Source organism: Castanea sativa, chromosome 9, assembly GCF_040712315.1.
Source record: "Castanea sativa cultivar Marrone di Chiusa Pesio chromosome 9, ASM4071231v1".
NCBI classification, from domain to species: Eukaryota; Viridiplantae; Streptophyta; class Magnoliopsida; order Fagales; family Fagaceae; genus Castanea; species Castanea sativa.
Window position 1 is genome coordinate 17,523,685 of NC_134021.1, and position 20,220 is coordinate 17,543,904.

The 20,220-nt window shown below is 36.2% G+C and overlaps 1 protein-coding gene across 1 annotated transcript; it reads right to left on the reverse strand.

Moving 5' to 3' along the window:
* Positions 1 to 214: 214 nt before the first annotated feature.
* LOC142609789 (regulatory-associated protein of TOR 1) lies at positions 215 to 19,197 on the reverse strand. Its single transcript, XM_075781510.1, has 23 exons — positions 18,430 to 19,197; positions 16,821 to 16,923; positions 15,947 to 16,029; positions 15,713 to 15,871; positions 15,423 to 15,539; positions 15,158 to 15,306; positions 9,586 to 9,740; positions 9,334 to 9,478; positions 9,177 to 9,255; positions 8,786 to 8,887; positions 8,196 to 8,279; positions 8,006 to 8,116; positions 6,305 to 6,658; positions 6,017 to 6,206; positions 4,881 to 5,501; positions 4,442 to 4,774; positions 4,199 to 4,322; positions 3,480 to 3,610; positions 3,228 to 3,373; positions 2,996 to 3,097; positions 2,613 to 2,698; positions 1,318 to 1,393; positions 215 to 1,143 (listed from the first exon to the last, which is right to left on the reverse strand). Exons 1-23 carry the CDS (start codon positions 18,739 to 18,741, stop codon positions 805 to 807), a joined length of 4,101 nt encoding a protein of 1,366 aa, XP_075637625.1. The 5' UTR covers positions 18,742 to 19,197; the 3' UTR covers positions 215 to 804.
* Positions 19,198 to 20,220: the final 1,023 nt, after the last annotated feature.

Here is a 20,220-nt window from a genome sequence, read left to right on the forward strand (position 1 = left end):
GTGCTCTTTATATATATATATTGGGGTTATACAATGTGTGGACTGCAATTTTTATATTTAATTAATATTTCTTTAATTCTTTATTTTTAGTGGTAATCCAAAACAATTCACCGATATCAAAATGTTTCATTCCTTTGACCAAATTGAAACATCTTTCAATTCAATATTGACTCTTTCCGGTTCGATATTGACTCCCTTAATATACACGCAAAAATTGAAGGGATGAAATGGACACAAGCTCAAATAACTCAATAAATTAATTACAAGTTAAATGATCGTTAATAAAAGAACCAAGTGATCATCATACAAATTTAAGGACAAATGGGTGAGTTGAAGCCCCCGCATTTTCAGGAGTCAACTACCCACAGCATTATCTAGCTGCAACACTTGAATTATGATAAAGAAAAGAGTGTGCTGCATTTACAAATTAAAGAGGACAGCAGAAACAAACACACCAAAAAGAGGAAATATATATTATATATATGTAAGGAAAAGAAAAATATTTACACGCATTTACCTATTTAACAAATTATTTGCCAAAGCCCCCAATAAATATGCAGCATTTTCTTCCCAACAGTTGTGACCCTCTACACCGGGGGCTAATGAATGTCTAGCGTACACCATCAGTCGAAAGCGCCCTACCAGTATTTCGAGATACATCGACACCAAAGATGAATTAGGGCAGTAGAATGTGTTGCATGTCATGATCCAAATGCATCAGTGACTCCAATAGAAGTCTCGTGTTCTTATATGTGTCTCTGATCAGAACGCTATATCCAAAAGAAATCAGGAAATAGTGTGCATTCATCTTGCCTGACCGTTCTCATCAGCATAGATAGAGACATATGCATCTGCAGTACCAGCAGCAAGCAATATTTGGTAGGGATGGAAGGTGAGGCAGCTTACAGAACCAATCTTCTGAGCCATGAACGAAGGGTAGTATCGAATGGTGCCTAGTTGTTCTCCCTCCAGACTAAAGACTTTGATAAGCTGTTTGGCTGAACCACTGGCAATAACTGGGGCATGTCTATGAACTGCTAAAGCTGTGAGGGAGCCCCTGTGAGCATCAATTGTGAGGTAGGCATCCCTGTGACTTCTGGTATCAAGAAACTGAATGTCGCCTGCCTGAGATGCACTGATAATCTGAAAGAAAATATGAAAAGTAGGTACACTTCACCTTCCCATAAATAAATATCAAATTACAATTGCCAAAAGGAACAAGGATTTCTATATTCAATGCACTCAAAAACCTCAAGAACTGTTGAAGCTCGATGTGTTCTCTAAATGGGCACGTCACAGAAAAGGAGTTATGCATACCTTTGCTGGATCTAGTCCAGGTTGAAATCCAATCCCCACAACTTTCTGTGTATGTGGCCGTGTTGCACAGACAAGCCTAAGAATTACAACAAGACATGTTAAGGCAATGAAGGCAAAATCAAACACATGCAAGGGACTGAAGCAAAGTTACAGTGACAACTAATTGTCAAATATAACATCCAGAAGGAAAGTTAGAGACATTCAACTATAATCGACTCTTAGACCAACAATTCATATATTGTATCTTTCAATCTCCATACAGCATCATGATCTTTCAGATGGGCCAAAAAAAGGAAATGTGCATGCATATAAGGCTTAACTCTAATTCAATAGCCCACAGTTCAAAACTCTGCATCAGATGGTAACATTTTGAATTACAGGTACTAAGATACATACACAGCCATCAGATATGCAGATAGAAAAAGAAAGTCTCAACAAATATATATATATATATATAAACATAGAGAACCTTTCTAAAGAAGAGTCATTTAGATGGTAAAACCTATGGCCAACTAACCCCACCTGCTAGAACTAGTTGCCGGATAATGGGCATTCACTCTAACAAGCTAAGTAGTTTATGCTCATGCCCAGGACGACCAAGTATGTATGGGTGTGTGTATATATATATATATAGGTAAAAATGAAGACATCAAGACAACAATAAATTGGCTTATAACAATATCTAGAACAAAACTAATGAACTAAACATCTTGGTCCATCTAATTTTGAAGTGTAAATCGCAACAATGTTCTAGAACAATAGAGTTGGGATACAAGATGGTCCAAAATGGCTATGGTGCATTTATCAGGTCCTTTATTGTCCTACACCTGTCTAACAAAAAGTTGAAATAATCTGAAACTCAAGGCCCTAGTAATGTCCAAATAGCTACTGTGCATTTACCAGGACCTTTATTGTCCTACATCATGTCTAACAAAATGTTGAAATAATCTTAAACTCAAGACCACAGCAATGTCAAAATAACACATAATTGACAAGTCAAAGGGATGATTTTAATAGCAGATTAAACTGAGCAAAAATTGATAGTTTGGATGTGAATATGCTAATTTTTCTGTATGTGTGCCACCTCTTCTCCACATAATTTGCAACATCGTCTGAAATTGCAGGAAAGAAAACACTACTAAAGAGTTCTATTTTAAAATGCTAGGAAAATTACCATGTTGCATATGAATTTTACATTATAACTATGGAAAGACTGCACTATTGCACAAAGTCACAGATCATAAACAACTAAACATTTTTATCATGCCATAAGAATATTCCACATGAAAGCTTACATATCGGGCGTCCGAACATCATAGAGTCTTACAGAACCATCCACAAAACCAGCTGCAAATTGATCGCGGTGAACATGAGAAGCCGCCTAGACATGACATGCATATAAAAAAAAAGCCATCAAAGTGTGAATCTTCACATTGGCTGCAGATATACTAACAGAACAAAAAAAAAATTACAACAGATCTTGATGTAAAAAAAAGAGAAGTGTGTGATTCACTAAATTCATTCTGAAATCCAATATTTCTTGAGGGAATCTAAGGCATGTTACATATAAACAGACATGTTTGCAGCAAGTTGACTTTATAAAATAAGGCAACAAATTTTTTTGACCCAGCAACAGCATAGTATAACTAAATGAGTACGAGGAACACATAAAACTCACCAAAGCTGAGATGCTGCAATCCGATGATGAAGGAATGGAATTAACAAGCTGCTCTTTTTCCAGATCCCAAAGCATAATGGAGGATATCTCACCAGAAGCATACTAATGAACAACATTGGAATATTTAAAAACAATTAGCCTTAAAATATAAGCTCAAAATACAAAGAGTGGGTCCTAAAGTACTGGATTTACATAAAAATAAAAAATAAAAAACTAAAAACAAATCAAGTACCAGATATCCAGACAGCTGTTGCCAATCCACAACAGCATTCAAACTTCGCACACCAGGTTTATGACCTTGAATTGAAGAGAATGCAGTTACAAGCTTTTGTTTATTCCTCACATTATAATCTTTCCAAATTCGAATATTTCCATCACCTACATGCAAATAAGTAGTTCGATTGACCCAAAATTTCAGACATTCCAACACATAAGCTTCTGTAACCAACATTAAACTAATTAAAGCAGCTGTAAAGATCATTACATGAAGCAGCAAGAAGCAAGCTGTCATCGAGCTCATTTACAAGGCAGAGCTTAGCAATTCCTTTTTCAGGAAAATCATGATTATCAAAACTGTTGAGCAGGGTAGTTGTGGTTTCCTCATAGTTCCATATTCTGCAAATAAACAAACACAAATGGTTAATAATTATAAAGATGTGGATAAGCCAAGGCAATAAACAAAGGAGTCACAAGACTTCATTCAATAAAGCAACAGCATCAAAAATAATTGGAAACCAAATAATCATATTGAATATAAGCTACAATATAACAACATATAGGGCACCCCCAAAAAAAAGAAAAAAACAATTTCAAGTTTAATTGATTAAACCAAATAATCAAAGATTATGATAGCCATCAGCCATATCGAATGGGATTTATCAAAGATACAAAATAACCAATTTCCATAATTTTCCTCATTTTTCGAGTTTTTCAAGTTTTTTTTTTCCCTTTTTCCCATATTCAAGTTTTTGGAATATCAAAAGCTATAATATAACTGGATACATAAAGTAGCAATATAAAAGCCATTACCAAAGCCAAAGAAGAGAGCGAATGCCAGGTTCCCATTTATATCAATTCATACTCAAATATGAACCTCTATAAATTCAACATCAACCCAACGTGCAATTTATTGTAATCATGACATACTAAGCATGTTCACCGAATTGCTCGAATAGAAACTATAATAAATACAAAGCCGCATACCTGATCCGTTCATTGTCATCTGCAGCAATAACAATAGGAGAGAAAGGTTGCAGCAGTATTGACTTGGTACCAGTCTCAAACTTCGTATCCAAGCTAGCAATTGGACTACTAAACTTGCTAACAGCTGACCAAGAAACAAAAATCACATTGGCTCCATAATCAAAAACTATAATGAACTTCTTCTAAGCTTATCAGAAGTACATAACAAAAGGAAAAGAAGATAAATAAACAAAAAACACCCACATGAACGCTGGCATTTTCCTATGTGGTCCAACGTAAGCTTTTCCCTCTCTTCTCTTCGAGCTAGTATTTCGTCACTATCGTCTGATGCAGTAAGAAGCGGCTTGGAGAAGTGGCCACAACTCCAATTGTAGATTGTTGATTGTGGAAGCAAACTGCGTTCTGAAGCCCCAGAGGGGCCCCCAGAACCTAAAAGAGGGTCAGCTAATCCTGAATCAGGAGAATTTATCAGATGAGGCCTGAACTCTAAGGAACAAACTCTTCGCATTCCAGTTAAGTAACTAGGTCGAGGAGGGCTGACAGGAGGAGTTCGGAAGGTGGTCAAAGGCATATGACCTGCTCACAACAGCACAAGTATATCATGATTCACATAAAAGAGTGCATACGTATGGAAATTCCAAACAAAAAAGTTATCCCATATTCTTCACCAACAAAATATTACCTCCATTCATGTCAAACCATGAAGATGAACGAGCTAGTCCAGCAAAACTAGGAGTGGAAGGTGCTGTTGTGGGATCAGCAGGCCGAACATTGCCACTAGTTGGCTTCAAAGGTTTTGTCACCACTTGTTCAATCCCGATAATGGACAGTACCCTCCGGCCAAGACTAGCTATGCGTGGAGATGGATCCTTGGCTAATGTACACATAGCTAAAACACATTGTGAATACATCGCGTTGTCCAGTGGCTTTGACCTTGAATGGTTAACAACCCCGTTGCTGACACCGTCATTCAATACTCCAGAATCAGAATGTTGAGATGAATCATCAGACAAAGGAGAACCATGCATAATTCCAGCATTAGCAAGAGGGCTGCTGGTGGAGACTCTTCCATCTCGAACAAGCGATGGATTGTCATTGCCAACTCTCACCAGAGAACCAATTTGGGATGAAATGATACTTCCATGTGGCATGTACTGGTTTGAGTTACTATAATTACTGCCTGCACTTTTTATATGAGCCAAAGAAGGTAAGGAATTCAGCAGAGAATTAGACTGAGGTTTCCAATATGCAGAAGCAATTGACTTGAGATGCTTATTGTGGCCAAAGGCGAAGCGTGCCAGAGCTGACAAGAAACAAGGAAAGAATCAGACTGAGCTTACACAAACAACTAAGAATATCCAAACTAAAATATATAACGGTAACGGGTGTAACTGAGTTAGGAGAGACATACAAGCATAACATAATATAGGTGTGTGTGTGTGTGTGTGTGTGTGTGTGTGAAAGGAGAGAGGGCATAGAAAGTTCTAATAAATTGCTGGTCAGACACGTGGCCAAGCATTATCAATTGAAGACCTTCAGAATTCAACAAATCTTCAACTAATTTGAATATCACCATATAACGGTTTGAAACAACTAAAACACAATGAGAGAAATGACATCATTTTCTCAATTTTCCACCAAATATAACTTGTCCAACTTCAACGTGTGAAAAGTGGTGCCTTCAAATTATTTTGAAAGTGTCCAATGTCTACAATTTTCATCAAATAAGAACAAAAATATTTACTTAATTAAAAATTTTCAGATGCAGAAAACAATCCAACCAGATGAATATGGAAAATTTGATGACTGCTCACGTACCCACAGCAACCTCAGCCCTGACAAGCGGGCTTCCATCTGAAACAACACTTAAGAGGCTTTGAACAATACTAATCTCAGCCCTAATCTTTTCATCATCATCACAATCTTCATCTCCACCAACACCATCTCTACACGAGTCACCCCCCATATCAAGCAAGGTACCAAGTGCAAACACAGCAGAAGCCCTAACCTGAAAATAAATAAAAGGAGCTGTAATGCAAAATGAAAAACCACACATCAGTTAAAACACACACACACACACACAGTTCGTAGAGTAGGATGTAAAACCTCTGGTTGGGGCTCAGACAGAAGAGAAGCATATATAGCAGGGGCATTTGCCTGCAAACCCATTATTTGGGCCTCTGGGAAATCCTCCCACAGCTTTCCCATACAGAGGCAAAGCCACTGAAGAAATAAGGGTTCAGTTTGTGCATCATTTGGAGTTGAACCCTGAAGGTGCTTCAAGCAGACATGAATCAAACTGGATTCCATACAGGCTTCCTGGCCCCTTCTGTGCCCATCCACAATTACAGCCAAAACAAATGCAGCCATTGCACGCTGCTCAGGATACGCTTCCATGCTATCAAGAAATCTAATGAAATACGTATGACCCCCATCCTTTACTAGATCAACCTGACATGACTATTATCCCACAAGACAAAATAGCATAATCAATTTTTTATTTGAATATATTTATCCAAACAAAAAGAGATTTATTACAAACTAGTTGCAAAAAACCAGAAAGGGGAAAGAGATAAAGTGACTGCAATTAAATTTATTAGAATTTTTAGCATCTCATATTGTAAAGAGGAAAGAGGAAGAGATCAATCTGAATTTTCATCGTAAAGTATTCTTAGAACAAGAATAACTCATTTATCAGAATTTGTAGCATCTCATATTGTAAAAATAAATAATAAAAAATAGTTAGGATCTACTTGAACAACTCACCACTTTCAGCTTGCTAAATTGGGGTTGTAGAACCGAAGTTTCAAGACTACTACAATCTAATCTATTTCATTCCTGCCATTCTATGGTTAAATTTCTTTTAACTGCCAATAATGATGTGAAAAGTTATGGCAAGTTGTGAAGATTCCACAGTAATTCATAGCAGGAAATAATCTTACTGAACCATCATCTTTTTCCCTTCATAATGAATAACGCAATCCATGCTAGCAGACCACATGAACAGCTACTACGAGGACTACTAAACTAATGAAAAGTTATCAGTACCTAAGTAGATTCATAGCATCATATGAAAGTTGGTCATTGTAGTCTTCTCTTTTAGCATGTAATTTTGACCAGATACTGTTTTCAAAATCTTCCAAAAAAAGGTGATCCTTAACAAATTACTAAGAATCTAACAAATTCACATAGCATCAATCAAAACCTATTGCAACATAAAACAATAACAACATTTGAAAACTCAAAAGAATTACTCAAAATGTTTACTTTGTTTGGCTTGGAATGAAACTAAAAACATAAGTTATTCTGTGTCATGTTAACTGAAATCAAATCACAGTGGACGATACACACCGCAAACAATTCCTCTGTTTGGTCACTGACTAAAATTTTTTTTATTATAACCCATCAGAACATTATTAGATTGTGGTGGTCATAGGTAACTGATATTTAATATGATGATATAGGCTGGAGAGCATGACTTGGACGTGAAAAACGTGTATAAAAAGGGAAAATTATATTCACATTTGATAATATAATGCTAAAAAAAGAACAAAATTCTAGTGAAAAATGAAATTCCAGACATTGCCAGGCACAAGTAATATTGGTGAAAACAAATTTTACCAAAATTAATTCTACTAAAAAAAAAGCGGCAGATTGGCACCTCCTGGCATTTCCAAATAGAAACATCTAGAGTTCAAATCCCCCTACTCCCAACTATCAATGTATCAATCAAACACTGCAAATTGACTATGCAATAAAACAAACCAAAATTTGCTGAAACATTTTGAAGCAGATTTAGGTATATACCTTATCAAGTGCTAGAATCTTCGTCCATATAAATACAAGAATTTGTCGTAGCTCAGGTGTTGTTGTTTGCAACAACTTCAGGACATATGGAAATATTCCGACAGACAAAGCCTGGGAAAAAATTATTCATTACATAAAACACCACAACAAGATGAAACAGAGAAGCAACAACAAAGCTATTACAAACTACCAGATCTACAGCCCAGGGTCCCATATCAAGGAACCTTCCAAGAAGAACCAGCGCCCGAAATCGATGGCATTGACTAAGCAAAACCTGGAACAAAGATAATTGACAGACTTGTTATTATAAGCAAGGAAACACCAAACACTGACCCAATGAAGAAGAGAATCCATTCAGCAAAAGGGGGGGGGGGGGGGGGTGGGAAGAAGAAGGCAAGAAATGAGCTAGGGAAGGAAAGAACATAAAGACAAAAATTAATCTTGGAAACATAAAATCATTACACACCAGCAGGCACAACTTCAAACGGCGCCACTTAATGCAATTTACATCGACCATGACACAATGGCCATCACTACCCAAGCCTTCTATCTTACTTTTCCTTAGTTAATTAGAGACTTAGAGCTAGTAAACCAATTTGTTCAAACAACTCTTACTACACTATGCTGTAATTACAGGCTATGCCACTAACAAGTAAACATAGTCAAGTGTAATTTCCATCAGAGAAAAAACAAACCTGCCAAAAACTAAAGAAAATATAATATAGGAAAGGTGATTAAAGGATAGAGCCAGAATTACAGATCAAAAGAGAAGTGCCACACCTGAAGAACAATAGGCAACTGCTCTGGCGGTTTCTTATGCTCAGATCCATGGTCAAGCCACACCTCAAAAGCCGTCAATTGTTCAGTGAAAAATGGACTAGGCTGACAAAACAAACATGTTTTACTTAAAGAGGACCAATAGAAAAAGAGTGTGATTGGAGTAAACTACAGCATATTCATATTGCTCTTAACAATTAAGCTAAACTCTAACAAATCTTTCTGACAAGCAGTTTTTTGCCACAGGGGGGAGAGAAAGGAAGGTTCAAACAAATGAACTCCACTTCATGAGGCAGGGTTCCAAATAGTGCTACCCCTTGGGGTTCTAAATTCCAACAAATCATGTCAGTCCAGAGTAATTCAAATAAATATAACAAAAACCCAAGGAACACACCTGGAACTCAGCAAAAGGGTCATCAATCAGTGTTGGAAGCTGAGCAAGGCAGATCTCAGCAGCCATGTCCCATGCATCCCTGCAATGTGCAAAATCAAAAGTGAAAATCGAATTGGATAAACACACAACCAAATTAAATTTGAAAGGATCTGTGTACCACATATGATGCTGATGGGTTGGCGGCAACATTGGGTAAGAAATGGGGGAACAATTAGCAGAACGCATGATTCGCTCAGCAAGTAAAAAATTTCGAAATAAGCTGGCAACTAGCAAATCTTGTCGGAACAGTCTCTGAAAAAGATCTGCAGCACAAAACTAAGTATTGGCTACATATACCATCAAAATCAACCATAAATAAACAGCTAAAAACCATGCATCAGTGCACTAAATCAGGAAAATGAAAAACTACCATGAGGAAGAACATTCCAGGCAATTGTGTCAGTCACAGCTGTAAAAATCCAGTTCAATTCACCCAAAAGTGTTTTTCGGTCATTCGGGCGGCCTGGAATTCTATCTATAATTGAATAATCAACAGACTCTCGCAGCAAGGAACGTCTGCAGAACCTGGGAGACAAAACATATAAAAGTTAGAATATACATAAGTCCAATTAACACATGGATTATTAACAAAAAGAAAGTAGACAACATAACAATCTAATAAGCAAAGTTGCAGATCATAAAAGGACCACACAGTACTAAAGTTCAAATGTTCCACAAAAAAATCAGCAACAGCTCAAAGAATACAGGGAAAACTAGAAGCACTAATATATAAATTCAAAAAAGATACCAAGCACATGCAACAATGAAGGTCAGAAACATGAATATATTACTTACTAAGGGTTTACAAATGATGCAAAGACAGCTTCACAACCAATCAAATTAAAAAGCAACTAAACAACGGAACAAACACCAAAATGTAGGTTATTAATTGATTCACACAAACCAATCCAGAAACTAAATCCTAACTAGGGGTGTCAATTCGGGTTAGCGTGTCGGGTTCGTGTCATGTCGAGGCAGGGGTATTTGACTAAATAGCTCAACCCTAACCCGACCCATTTAATAATCGTGTCAAGATCTTTCAACCCTAACCCGACCTGTTAATAAGGCGGGTTGACCCGACCCAACCCATTTGACATGCTTAATAAATGAGTCATGTTGGGTTAACACAAATGTAACACAACCTATTTCATCCTGCATAACATTAAATATAACATCTATCTAGAAATAATTTTTTTACATCCCAAAAATAGTGCATACACTTTAAGTCTTCACCCACATTCAAAATAATATAGTTCAACAAAAATATAGCATTCATCTAGAAATAAGTTCTTTACACTCCAAAAGAAGTGCATACACTTCAAAGAGAGAGAGAGAGCAATAACCAGTTTGAGAGTTGACACTTTGAGTTTGAGAATTAGGCATGAGAAGAGTAGTACGGCTGAAATAAAAAAAGAAGATATTTATAAGAAGGTTTAGAGATTTATGGTTTGTAGGGTTTAGAGATTTAGGGGGTTTGTAAAGTTTCAATTTCTAATTATATTCATTGTAAATTTTTGTAATTACTCACTTTTCTTTTTAAATTTAAAATATATGTTGGATATAAAAGGTATTTGACAAATCTAAAATAAAATGAATATTTATTTATTATACGAGTTAAACGGGGTAGTGTTAAGTGGGTCATTTTGGGTTGACAAAAATAAACTGGCGTGTCAAACGTGTCTATTGCGGGTTACACGGATTGACCTGCTTATGACACGTTTCTTATCGTGTCGCTTTCGGGTCGACCCGTTTATGACCTAAACCCATTAAGGCCCAACCCTAACCCGAAAAAACCTGTGTTGTGTTTGCGGGTTGGGCCGAACATTGACACCCCTAATCCTAACCAACATGGCTAACTCCACAAGACGTAAAAGTGCAATATGTGAACTCAAACTTATAGTTCAAATGTTCACATCATCTAACAAGAACGAACCCAGCAACTCTGGGAAACTATGGGTGTATCTGTTTATAGGCAGCAACAATACAAGGATAGAGTTACTTCCTAGAAGTTTTTTTTTTTTTTTTTTTTTTTTTTGATAAGTATTAAAGCTTTATTGAAATAAAAAAGAGAGACACCCAAGTACACAAGGAGTATACAAGGGGGAAACAAATCAAAAACGAACATTACAAACATCAAGCAAATCCAAAAAGGAAGAAAAAGGATGGTTTCTCCACGTGGAGAACCAATCCAATAAGGTTCTGAAAAATAGAAGCTTGAGATCAAGCATGGAATGCTCAATGTCTTCAAAACACCTATTATTTCTCTCCTTCCAAATACACCACATCAAACAATGAGGAACAACCATCCAAATATCTCCATTACGATGGCGACCAAATCGACCTCACCAGCAAGCAAATAGCCCAACAACAGACATTGGCATAACCCAACAACTCCAAATAAACCAAAAACCATATCCCACAACTTCAAAGCAACCGGGCAATGAAGGAATAGATGGTCAACAGTTTCACTATTACGCTTGCGCATATAACACCAATCCAAATTGCAAACCTTTCTTTTCCTTAAATTGTCAACTGTTAGACATTTCCCCAAGGCAGCGATCCATACAAAGAAAGCCACCCTAGAGGGAATCTTCTGCTTCCAAATGCTTTTCCAAGGGAAAAACTGCTCATTATGGCCAACTAGAAGATGATAGTACGCACTGACTGTGAACCCCTTACTCTTACCAGGCAGCCAACATCTCTTATCCTCCCCAATCCCCCTTATAGGAGTGCTATAAATGGTGTTTATAAAGCTCCTGAAAGCTTCCAATTCCCGATTATGCACATCCCTACAAAAATGAATCTCCCAATGGAGGACTCCATTAGTGAACCTCATTAGATCCGCCACACTTGCCCCTTTGATACGACAAATCCTATATAATTCAGGAAAGCGGTTTGCAAGAGATAAAGAACCACACCAACAATCAAGCCAAAACTGCACTTTTGATCCATCTCTGATTTCATACAAAATAAACCAAGATAAAGAGGGCCACCCCCTTCTAATATATTTCCACAAACTGACTCCATAAGGACCACAGAAAGAGCTAGAACACCAACCACCCCAATCACAACCATACTTCACCTCTATCACTTGACGCCATAGAGCATCCCTGTCTTGCCCAAATCTCCATAACCACTTCCCTAATAAAGCTACATTGAAAGTTCTCAAGTTTATAGTTGTATCTTTTTCTGTTACTAACAGATGTACGGTAAAAACTCTGAGAAATGGAAAACATCCTTTGGTGAATAATGGGAGACTCCAAACTGAATAATGAATGAAAAAGAGGGTGAATATATTCGTCATTCATCCCAACAAAAAAGTAGATTGAAGTCACAATTCTTCATGTTTGATGAGAATAGATAATTATTTTTTGATACTTAAGTTTTTGTCCCAAGGGGAGGAGGAAGAGGAGGTTCAAACTACCTCTACTTCATGCGGCATGGTCCTACCTGGTTGTGCTACCACTTGGGATTTGATAATAGATAACTCCTGTATAAATTTTATTAGCTTGAATTTCAAAATAAAATATTCAAATGCAAAGGATGTCACAAGAGAATAGGATGGCATAAAATCAGCACCAAGCTTCATATGTTGGAAGGGCAAAGCAAGCCTAGACCCAAAATGCAGCAAAAGTAGATGAAAACAACAGAAATTTCTGTAAGGCAGTGCTTGATTGACTACAAGGATCATAACCATATCCAACAATTTAGGTAATTGGAGAAAATAAATAGGACTGTTATAAGGGCACACCTGGTATAAAAAAAATAAAAAAATAAAAATAAAAATCCTCTCATAGAATATGATTGGCATAGTTAATATAAGCTAATATCATAGACCTACTGAATACCAAAGTAAAGAGGAAGAAACAAATCTTACAAATACGGTAGAGACATAGAACCTATTTGGTGCACTCCCTCTATATAATTCTTCGCTATATTGACCTAAATGTACTGCTCAACAACACAATAGATATCTTCTGCTAATTTTTATATCAGAAAAAATTGTAAGCTCATAATTTAAGTTTCTGATTTGTTTTAGGACACACAACCCACTGTTATTACTCTATAGCTACTTGGTTTCATACATTAACCATTGACTAAAATGCCCTTATTTAGACGTGGAACCTCACCAAGTTGAGCAGGACCCTTTGGACCCACCTTGGAGAGTAAACCACGGATCCAGGACCCCACCCACCAAAACAGTGTATCAGGTTATCCAGGAGGACTCCTAAAGGGAATTGAACCCAGGATGTCTAGGTCTAAAGCTCATCTCAAGCCTCCAATCACTAGGCTGCACCCTGACAGGTAAAAGCCCACAGAAAAATTGATATGGACATCAGGTGCACAGGACCCGAAGGAGCTGGGCGCATGTGTGATATAGATAAGGCCCAAGTCCATACTAAGCCCACTATCTTAAGATGATTAAAACGCCCTTTACACCCTCTAATCTATTTTTTATCTAAATGATGCCATTTTTTAGTGTTAACGGCAAGATTCTAACTGCTGTAGATAGAAAGGGCACATTGCTATTGTTGTAATACTAGAGGGTGTAAATTGCATGTTTTATAGTTAAGGCACCAAGTTAGAAGCAACCTCAAACTTAAGAGGGTGTAATTAGTATTTCACCCTAAACCATTTATACCAATACAAAACATATGGATATTAAATTTACTTTTCAGTGTGTAAGTGGAAAAATTCTTAGAACAATACTATAGGGGGCTGCTCCAACTCTATTTCTGTCCTAATTTACTGCACCATCAAAAACAATTTTCCAATCATGTGTTCCATGCTTTGTTTCGCATGTCGCACAAATATTTTTTACACTAAAAAGTCAAAAAAAAAAAACTGATGCTCATTTTTTGCATAATACCTCCATGAAAGTAATAACTACATTTAGAAATAAATCATTTTTCAAATGAGAACTAGAATCTACAACAAAATGGGGAAAGTAAAAAAGTGAGAACGGATTTAACGCATACTCTCCTTTGATATTTTTCCTTCTCAAAAGGGACTATAAATTCAGGACAGGAGTACATCTTACGAGAATTGACCAATAAGTCATGTTCTATGTGCAGACTGAAGAGAGTAGGAAACATATAGTTGGTGCCTTGCATGCAAAGCATGAAAAGATTAACACCCGAAAACATCATTAAGTTCAACTAATACACATCAACAGGTATACTCAGTATACATAAAGGTGCACTTGACAACTATTATAAAAAAAAAATTAAAAAAAAATCATAAATAAATAAATAAAACAGATAAGCAAAACCACACACACTCACACACAAAAGAAGTTACAAAAAATCAAAGTCAAATTACAGCCTTACAAAAGCCAAGAGCCTTGTAGGTTGTAGCTTAACTGGCTCTTCCTGATGTTCCCAACAAAGACGTCTAAGGTTCAAATCCCCCATCCCCCAACTATCGAAATTTCAAACAAACAACCAAAACTTACAGCCTTCCAAAAGCAAATAAAATGATAAAAAAAATTCCTCACCAAAGCCTCAAGAGAGACTTAGTTATAACAAGGGCACAGCACAAGTTTTGTCAGTCACGCATGATATTGTATCTATGGCTCAATGTATCCAAGGTCTTTCATAATGTAGTCTTTTTATCAGTAATTACACAGACACCCAGTGGATCTTGAACCCATGACCCCATCCTCTACCTTGCTTATACAAAGGTGGAGATGAGATAAGAGCTAGAGCTCATTGCCAAGGACGGCAAATAATATTTCACCGGGGAATGAGCACAACTAAAATACATGAACAAAGACGGCAAATAATATTTCAAATTCTGTATTGCGACAATGCAGTATTATCTTGAATGAAACACAAAGATGAGAGGTAGCATCCATTTAAAAAAAGGTCATATTTTCTGGAATCAAATAAAAGTTTCAACAATTGGTCAAACTGAACAACCAAAAAGGAGATAAATGTCACCATCTTAATGCCATCTTTATTGGAGTTGTGAGGCAAGAAGTAAACACATCAGCAGGAAATTCAGAACTCTGAGGAAGAGTTTCATGTGCTTCACAAGCCGCAAGTAGAATGCAATCCCTTGAGGATCCAGAAGCACCCCAATCATTAAGCTATCAAGGAAGAATCCAACATTTATTAGGAGTCAAAATTATAAATAATAACACCTGTTCCGACATCATGAGTACCAAATTACCATATAAATTTATACACAATACACTGTTGCTACCTCATTGAATGCATTGACAATCATCCCAGCAGCAGAACAGTCAAAAACATATATTGATGGTGTCTTCAACCAGGAATCAAGGTCACTGATTTGCAAGGGTATATATTGCGTATAACTCTGCAATTAAACTATTGGTAAGAAAGACATGGCAATCTCTTGAATAATCACACAATAAAACAGCACAACAACAATCAAGCTGTAATCCCAAAATAATGGGGTCAACTAATCACAACAAAACAGCACCCAATTTATAATTAAAAAAAAAGAGGGGTTTCAACACTGTTACAGACCCTATTAAAGAGCCAAATTTCACCATTAGCAGTTGGTTTTGGCACACCATGTCCATTATAATGAAACAGAACTCTCTCAGACTTGGCCTGTCTGCGACAAGTATTACAAAGTTTCTTCACTTCCTCCACTGTAGGATCAAGTTGACACTTATAGCGAGCCTGTTAAAGTTTCAACAAGTTAAAATTAAATTTGATACATTAATATGTCACTGATACATGACAAAATATTCTTACCCTTGGTTGCCACCTTTCATACTGACTACTCAAGGTTTTTCCAATTGTTTCAAGTGCTTTTTGAGGAGCCATTGAAAAAGGATCTGCAAACATGGATAGAAGATATAAATTGATAAAGAAAGGCTCCTGCCTACGATTTTTAAAGTCCCAACTATTCTACATCATATTTATGATATGAAACTTGTGTCTGACTAAAATTTGCAATGTGTTGCCTTTTTCTTCACTTTCTTGGCAATGAAAAAAAGTAACAGCTAGGACACAAGTTTTAAAAACAGGAAAATTTATATAAATATTTTAAACGATATTAGATTAGCACAGCATAGGAGTCATCAAAAAATTTCCAAGAAAAAATCAAGATTTAAAAATTAAAAAAGCATGAATTAGAGTTGAAAAATACTACAACTGAACAAGGACAATGAATTTCTTTTAAATACATTTTACAATTAGTTCATCTGACAAATACATTGACAATGACTCCTTTTAAACATTACAATTATTTACTTTAAGAAAACAAACAATAGGTTCGTTAAAAATAGATAAAGATTCTAAAGTTCTAATAGAATTTACAGTAGCTGTTTCCAATATGTTGGAAAAACAATTTACAACCTCCTCAGCACACCGCACCAAATAATAAATAAATTACAATGAAAGAAAAACATTTGGCAAAGAATACAAGGACTCACTAACAAAAATTTTATCACAAATTATTAGAAATAGCGGCAAGTATTTGGAAGTCCAGCATATGTTAGCTCAGACCAAAAAGCTGCCTTAAGAGACCAACCGAAGTAGAACAAACTTAAGATGACAATATATTAACCAGTACACATACAATAAAACAAAAGGAATAGAAAGGAATCAGCAACTTAAAATGCACCTATCCAGCACTCCATTCTGGCACAAGGAGAAATCTTAATTACATCAGGTGGATCAACACTAATGTTTAAACATAAAACTAGAGCGACACATCCCGTCTTCATCTGCACAAAAAATTGGGAGTCAATCCAAAGCAAACATGCATGTATATAAGAAAAAATTGTTCCAAAGATCCATTTACCAGACTACATAAAAATAAAAATAAATGAAAATAATAATTATAAAAAGGAGCAAGGGAGGGAAAACTCCATTGAGAAATTAAAACCAAGGCATTGAAATAATAGATATTTTCACAAAATCTTCTACACAAAAGAATAATTATATACTACAATTTATTTTCTTGATTAAATTCTAATATTATTTTTTTAAACCCAAAATGGGGGGGGGGGGGGGGGGGGTTTTTGTGCCCTAAAGGCAAATAAACAAATGGCCCAATAATGAAGTGATGAAATTAATTCCGACACTCTAACTACTGAGAAATCAAATACATTCTATTGTTCATTCTCTGTGTGTTTGTCAACACTGGGTACAGGGTAAATGCAATTAAGTGACAATGACATACTTTACATTTTACTATTTTTGTGGTATTTGAGAAGTCACCCAGGATTTTACAGATTCCCATCTAACAATAACACCGAAACTTCAATCAGGAAGACAGCATCATCATAGCTAGGGCCTATCTTAAGAAGTTAAGCATAGCTGACAGCACCCTAGGCAGTGGAAGTTTAGGCTGTCGATATGACTAAGCTCTGTTTAGCCAAAATCTTTTACACAATTGCAAAATATAATTATTGGTAACTCCAAATCATTTTTATCACTGGTGCAACACATAGGACAACTCTTTTCTAGCAAAGCATATTTGGAAACCACTTTAACTAATTTCAATGTTGTTGTCTATTTAGTCCATGAACTGATTTATGAAGCTGGAAATCACTTTAACTAAATTGTAAACATGGAAGTTTTTGGTTCCATTGCAAGACTGACTTAAGAAGACCTGAAATCCTAATCTCCTCACATTCTCAAAGTCCTTGTCACCCATGTAATACATTGTGTATCGCCTATAGACCACATTTGATAGTGTCACTATTTTGAGCTTGGATTAGCTTTTCTCTTTAAGCTTTTTAGCTTATTTGCTTATTTACAGCTTTTAAAAACCTCATTTGTTTTCTAGGTACAGTACAACTATACTTTTGCCAACTTTCAGCAAATATGAAAAACAAGCTTTCAGCAAAAAGCTAATCTGAATGCACTATATGGAATACCACAATACTTTTCACTTATAAAAAAAAAGTGCATAATTCTTACTAATATTATTAGCCATTGTAATGCAACACATTATAACACCCTAAAATGGTTTAAATCGCATGGTGACAAATTACCCATGATAAGGACCTGATACAACCTCAATCTATCGAAATTGGACACCCCAGATAAAGATTTGCATTTAGATCTTATACTTGTGATTGAAAACCAATAAAGATATCTTTTCCTACCAAAAAAAAATATGTATATATATATATATATATAACTAAACAATCAATTTCAATTTCAATTCAGCATCAAAAGCAATAACAAAGGAGCTGCAAATAGATAGCAAAAGACAGGCTTACTCGGTCCTTAGGCCGCCATTTCGAGACCAATCCGTTATCAGACGGGCCAGTAGGCACGCAAGCCTCGAAGGCCTCGTGTCTAAGCTCACACAACACCATATTCTGAGGCAAATAAGCCATACTAGTCGCAGTAGAACCCGAGGCATTGCCATGAGTACTACTACTAGCAGTCTCCGAATCCCTTCTCTGCGAAGAAGAAGCTAAATCACCATCCTCGTGACTCGAGCCACAGTCATCGAAATGGTTCGAAACCACCGCAGTCACCACCGAAGATTGCGAATACCTAGACGCCATCAAATCCCCCAATGCCATTCAAAAACCTCTCCCCCTCCCCTCCCTCAACGCCCTAACCCAATCAATTGCCCTAATTGGAAAACCATACTCCACCAGAAACGAAACCAAATACAGACAAAAATTGCACACAAAAAACCCTAGGTTTTTCCGGTTCAAATTGAATCGCAAAGATCGAACGAAATCGATAAGAGAGATAGAAAGCAAGGGAGACTAATCAACGAAGCCGCTGAACCAGCGGCGCATGGAGATTCGTCTGAGGAAAGATAGAGAATCCAGCTCGGAAAACGCAAAGGAGAGACTGTGAAAACCCTAGAGCAAACCCTAGGTATCGAAGAAGAAGAAGAAGAAGAAGACGATGAAGATGAAGATGAAGATGGAGGCGCATATAAACACTGTGGCGGCCACAACACATAGACGAAACGAAACGAAACGAAATGAAATGAAAGAAAGCCAAACCAAACCAAACAAAACCCCCAGAAATATAAAAATAAATAAATATAAATACAAATCTCTCTCTCTTTGTGTGCGTGTTGTGAGTGAGAGTGAGTGAATGTGTGTGCAGCGCTTGTGTGTTTTTGTTGGTGTATATTGTGCTTGTCTTTTTTCTTTCTTTCTTTCTTTTCTTTTTCTTTTTTCGTAATAGAATTAATTATGATTTCTTTTTTCTTTTTTCTTTTTTCATGTGAGAACTTAGAACCCACCAGTATTGTTAGGTAATAAATCACTTCTTCTTTCTCTTACATTTTAATTAATAGGATTTATTTTCTTTTTTCTTTTTTTTTTCATGTTGTCTCTAAATTATATGTAATTGAATTAATTAGGAAGTAGTCACTCATGTCGAGTACTTTCATGAAAAGCTCGAATGACCTTTTACAAAAGTACTTGTACTCAAAACCAACATAGGTGGACAAGTATATTGATGAATTGTGTTAAAAACTATTTATTTACAAGAGTTTCATTTTAGGAGTGTAAGCGAGAGGGACACTAGCTGAATTTTAGTTTCTTTGGAATAAATTCTCCAATGCCTTTCTCGGTTGAACCAATGACCTAATCGGCTTTGCTCATGTTCAAGCAAGAAAAAATCTCTCTATTGGTTAGAGAGTGACAATTGGCTTTGCTCACATTCAAGCAATAAAAAATCTCTCTATTGGTTAGAGAGCAACGCTATGATGATACATTGCAGAATGCACGAAAATTGTAATTTCCTTTTTGCATTCCAAGCTGGAAAGAGGCAAGTAAGTGGAGGTGTTATGGGCCGATTACAAAAGACAAAGTTTCGTAGACTTGACTAGTCGCTTATAGAATGCCTACTACTAAATGAAGACTTTCCGCTTCATTTAACAAAGGAAGAGGGAGAGAAGCATAGCAAGCTTTATAAAACCGACCATTACATAAGTTGCCAATCACCACTTGGTTTCATCTCTTTGTATGTTTGTTTTTTTATTATCTTTTAGAATTTTTTTTGATGTTTGAAAAAATAAACACCGTATAAATGTT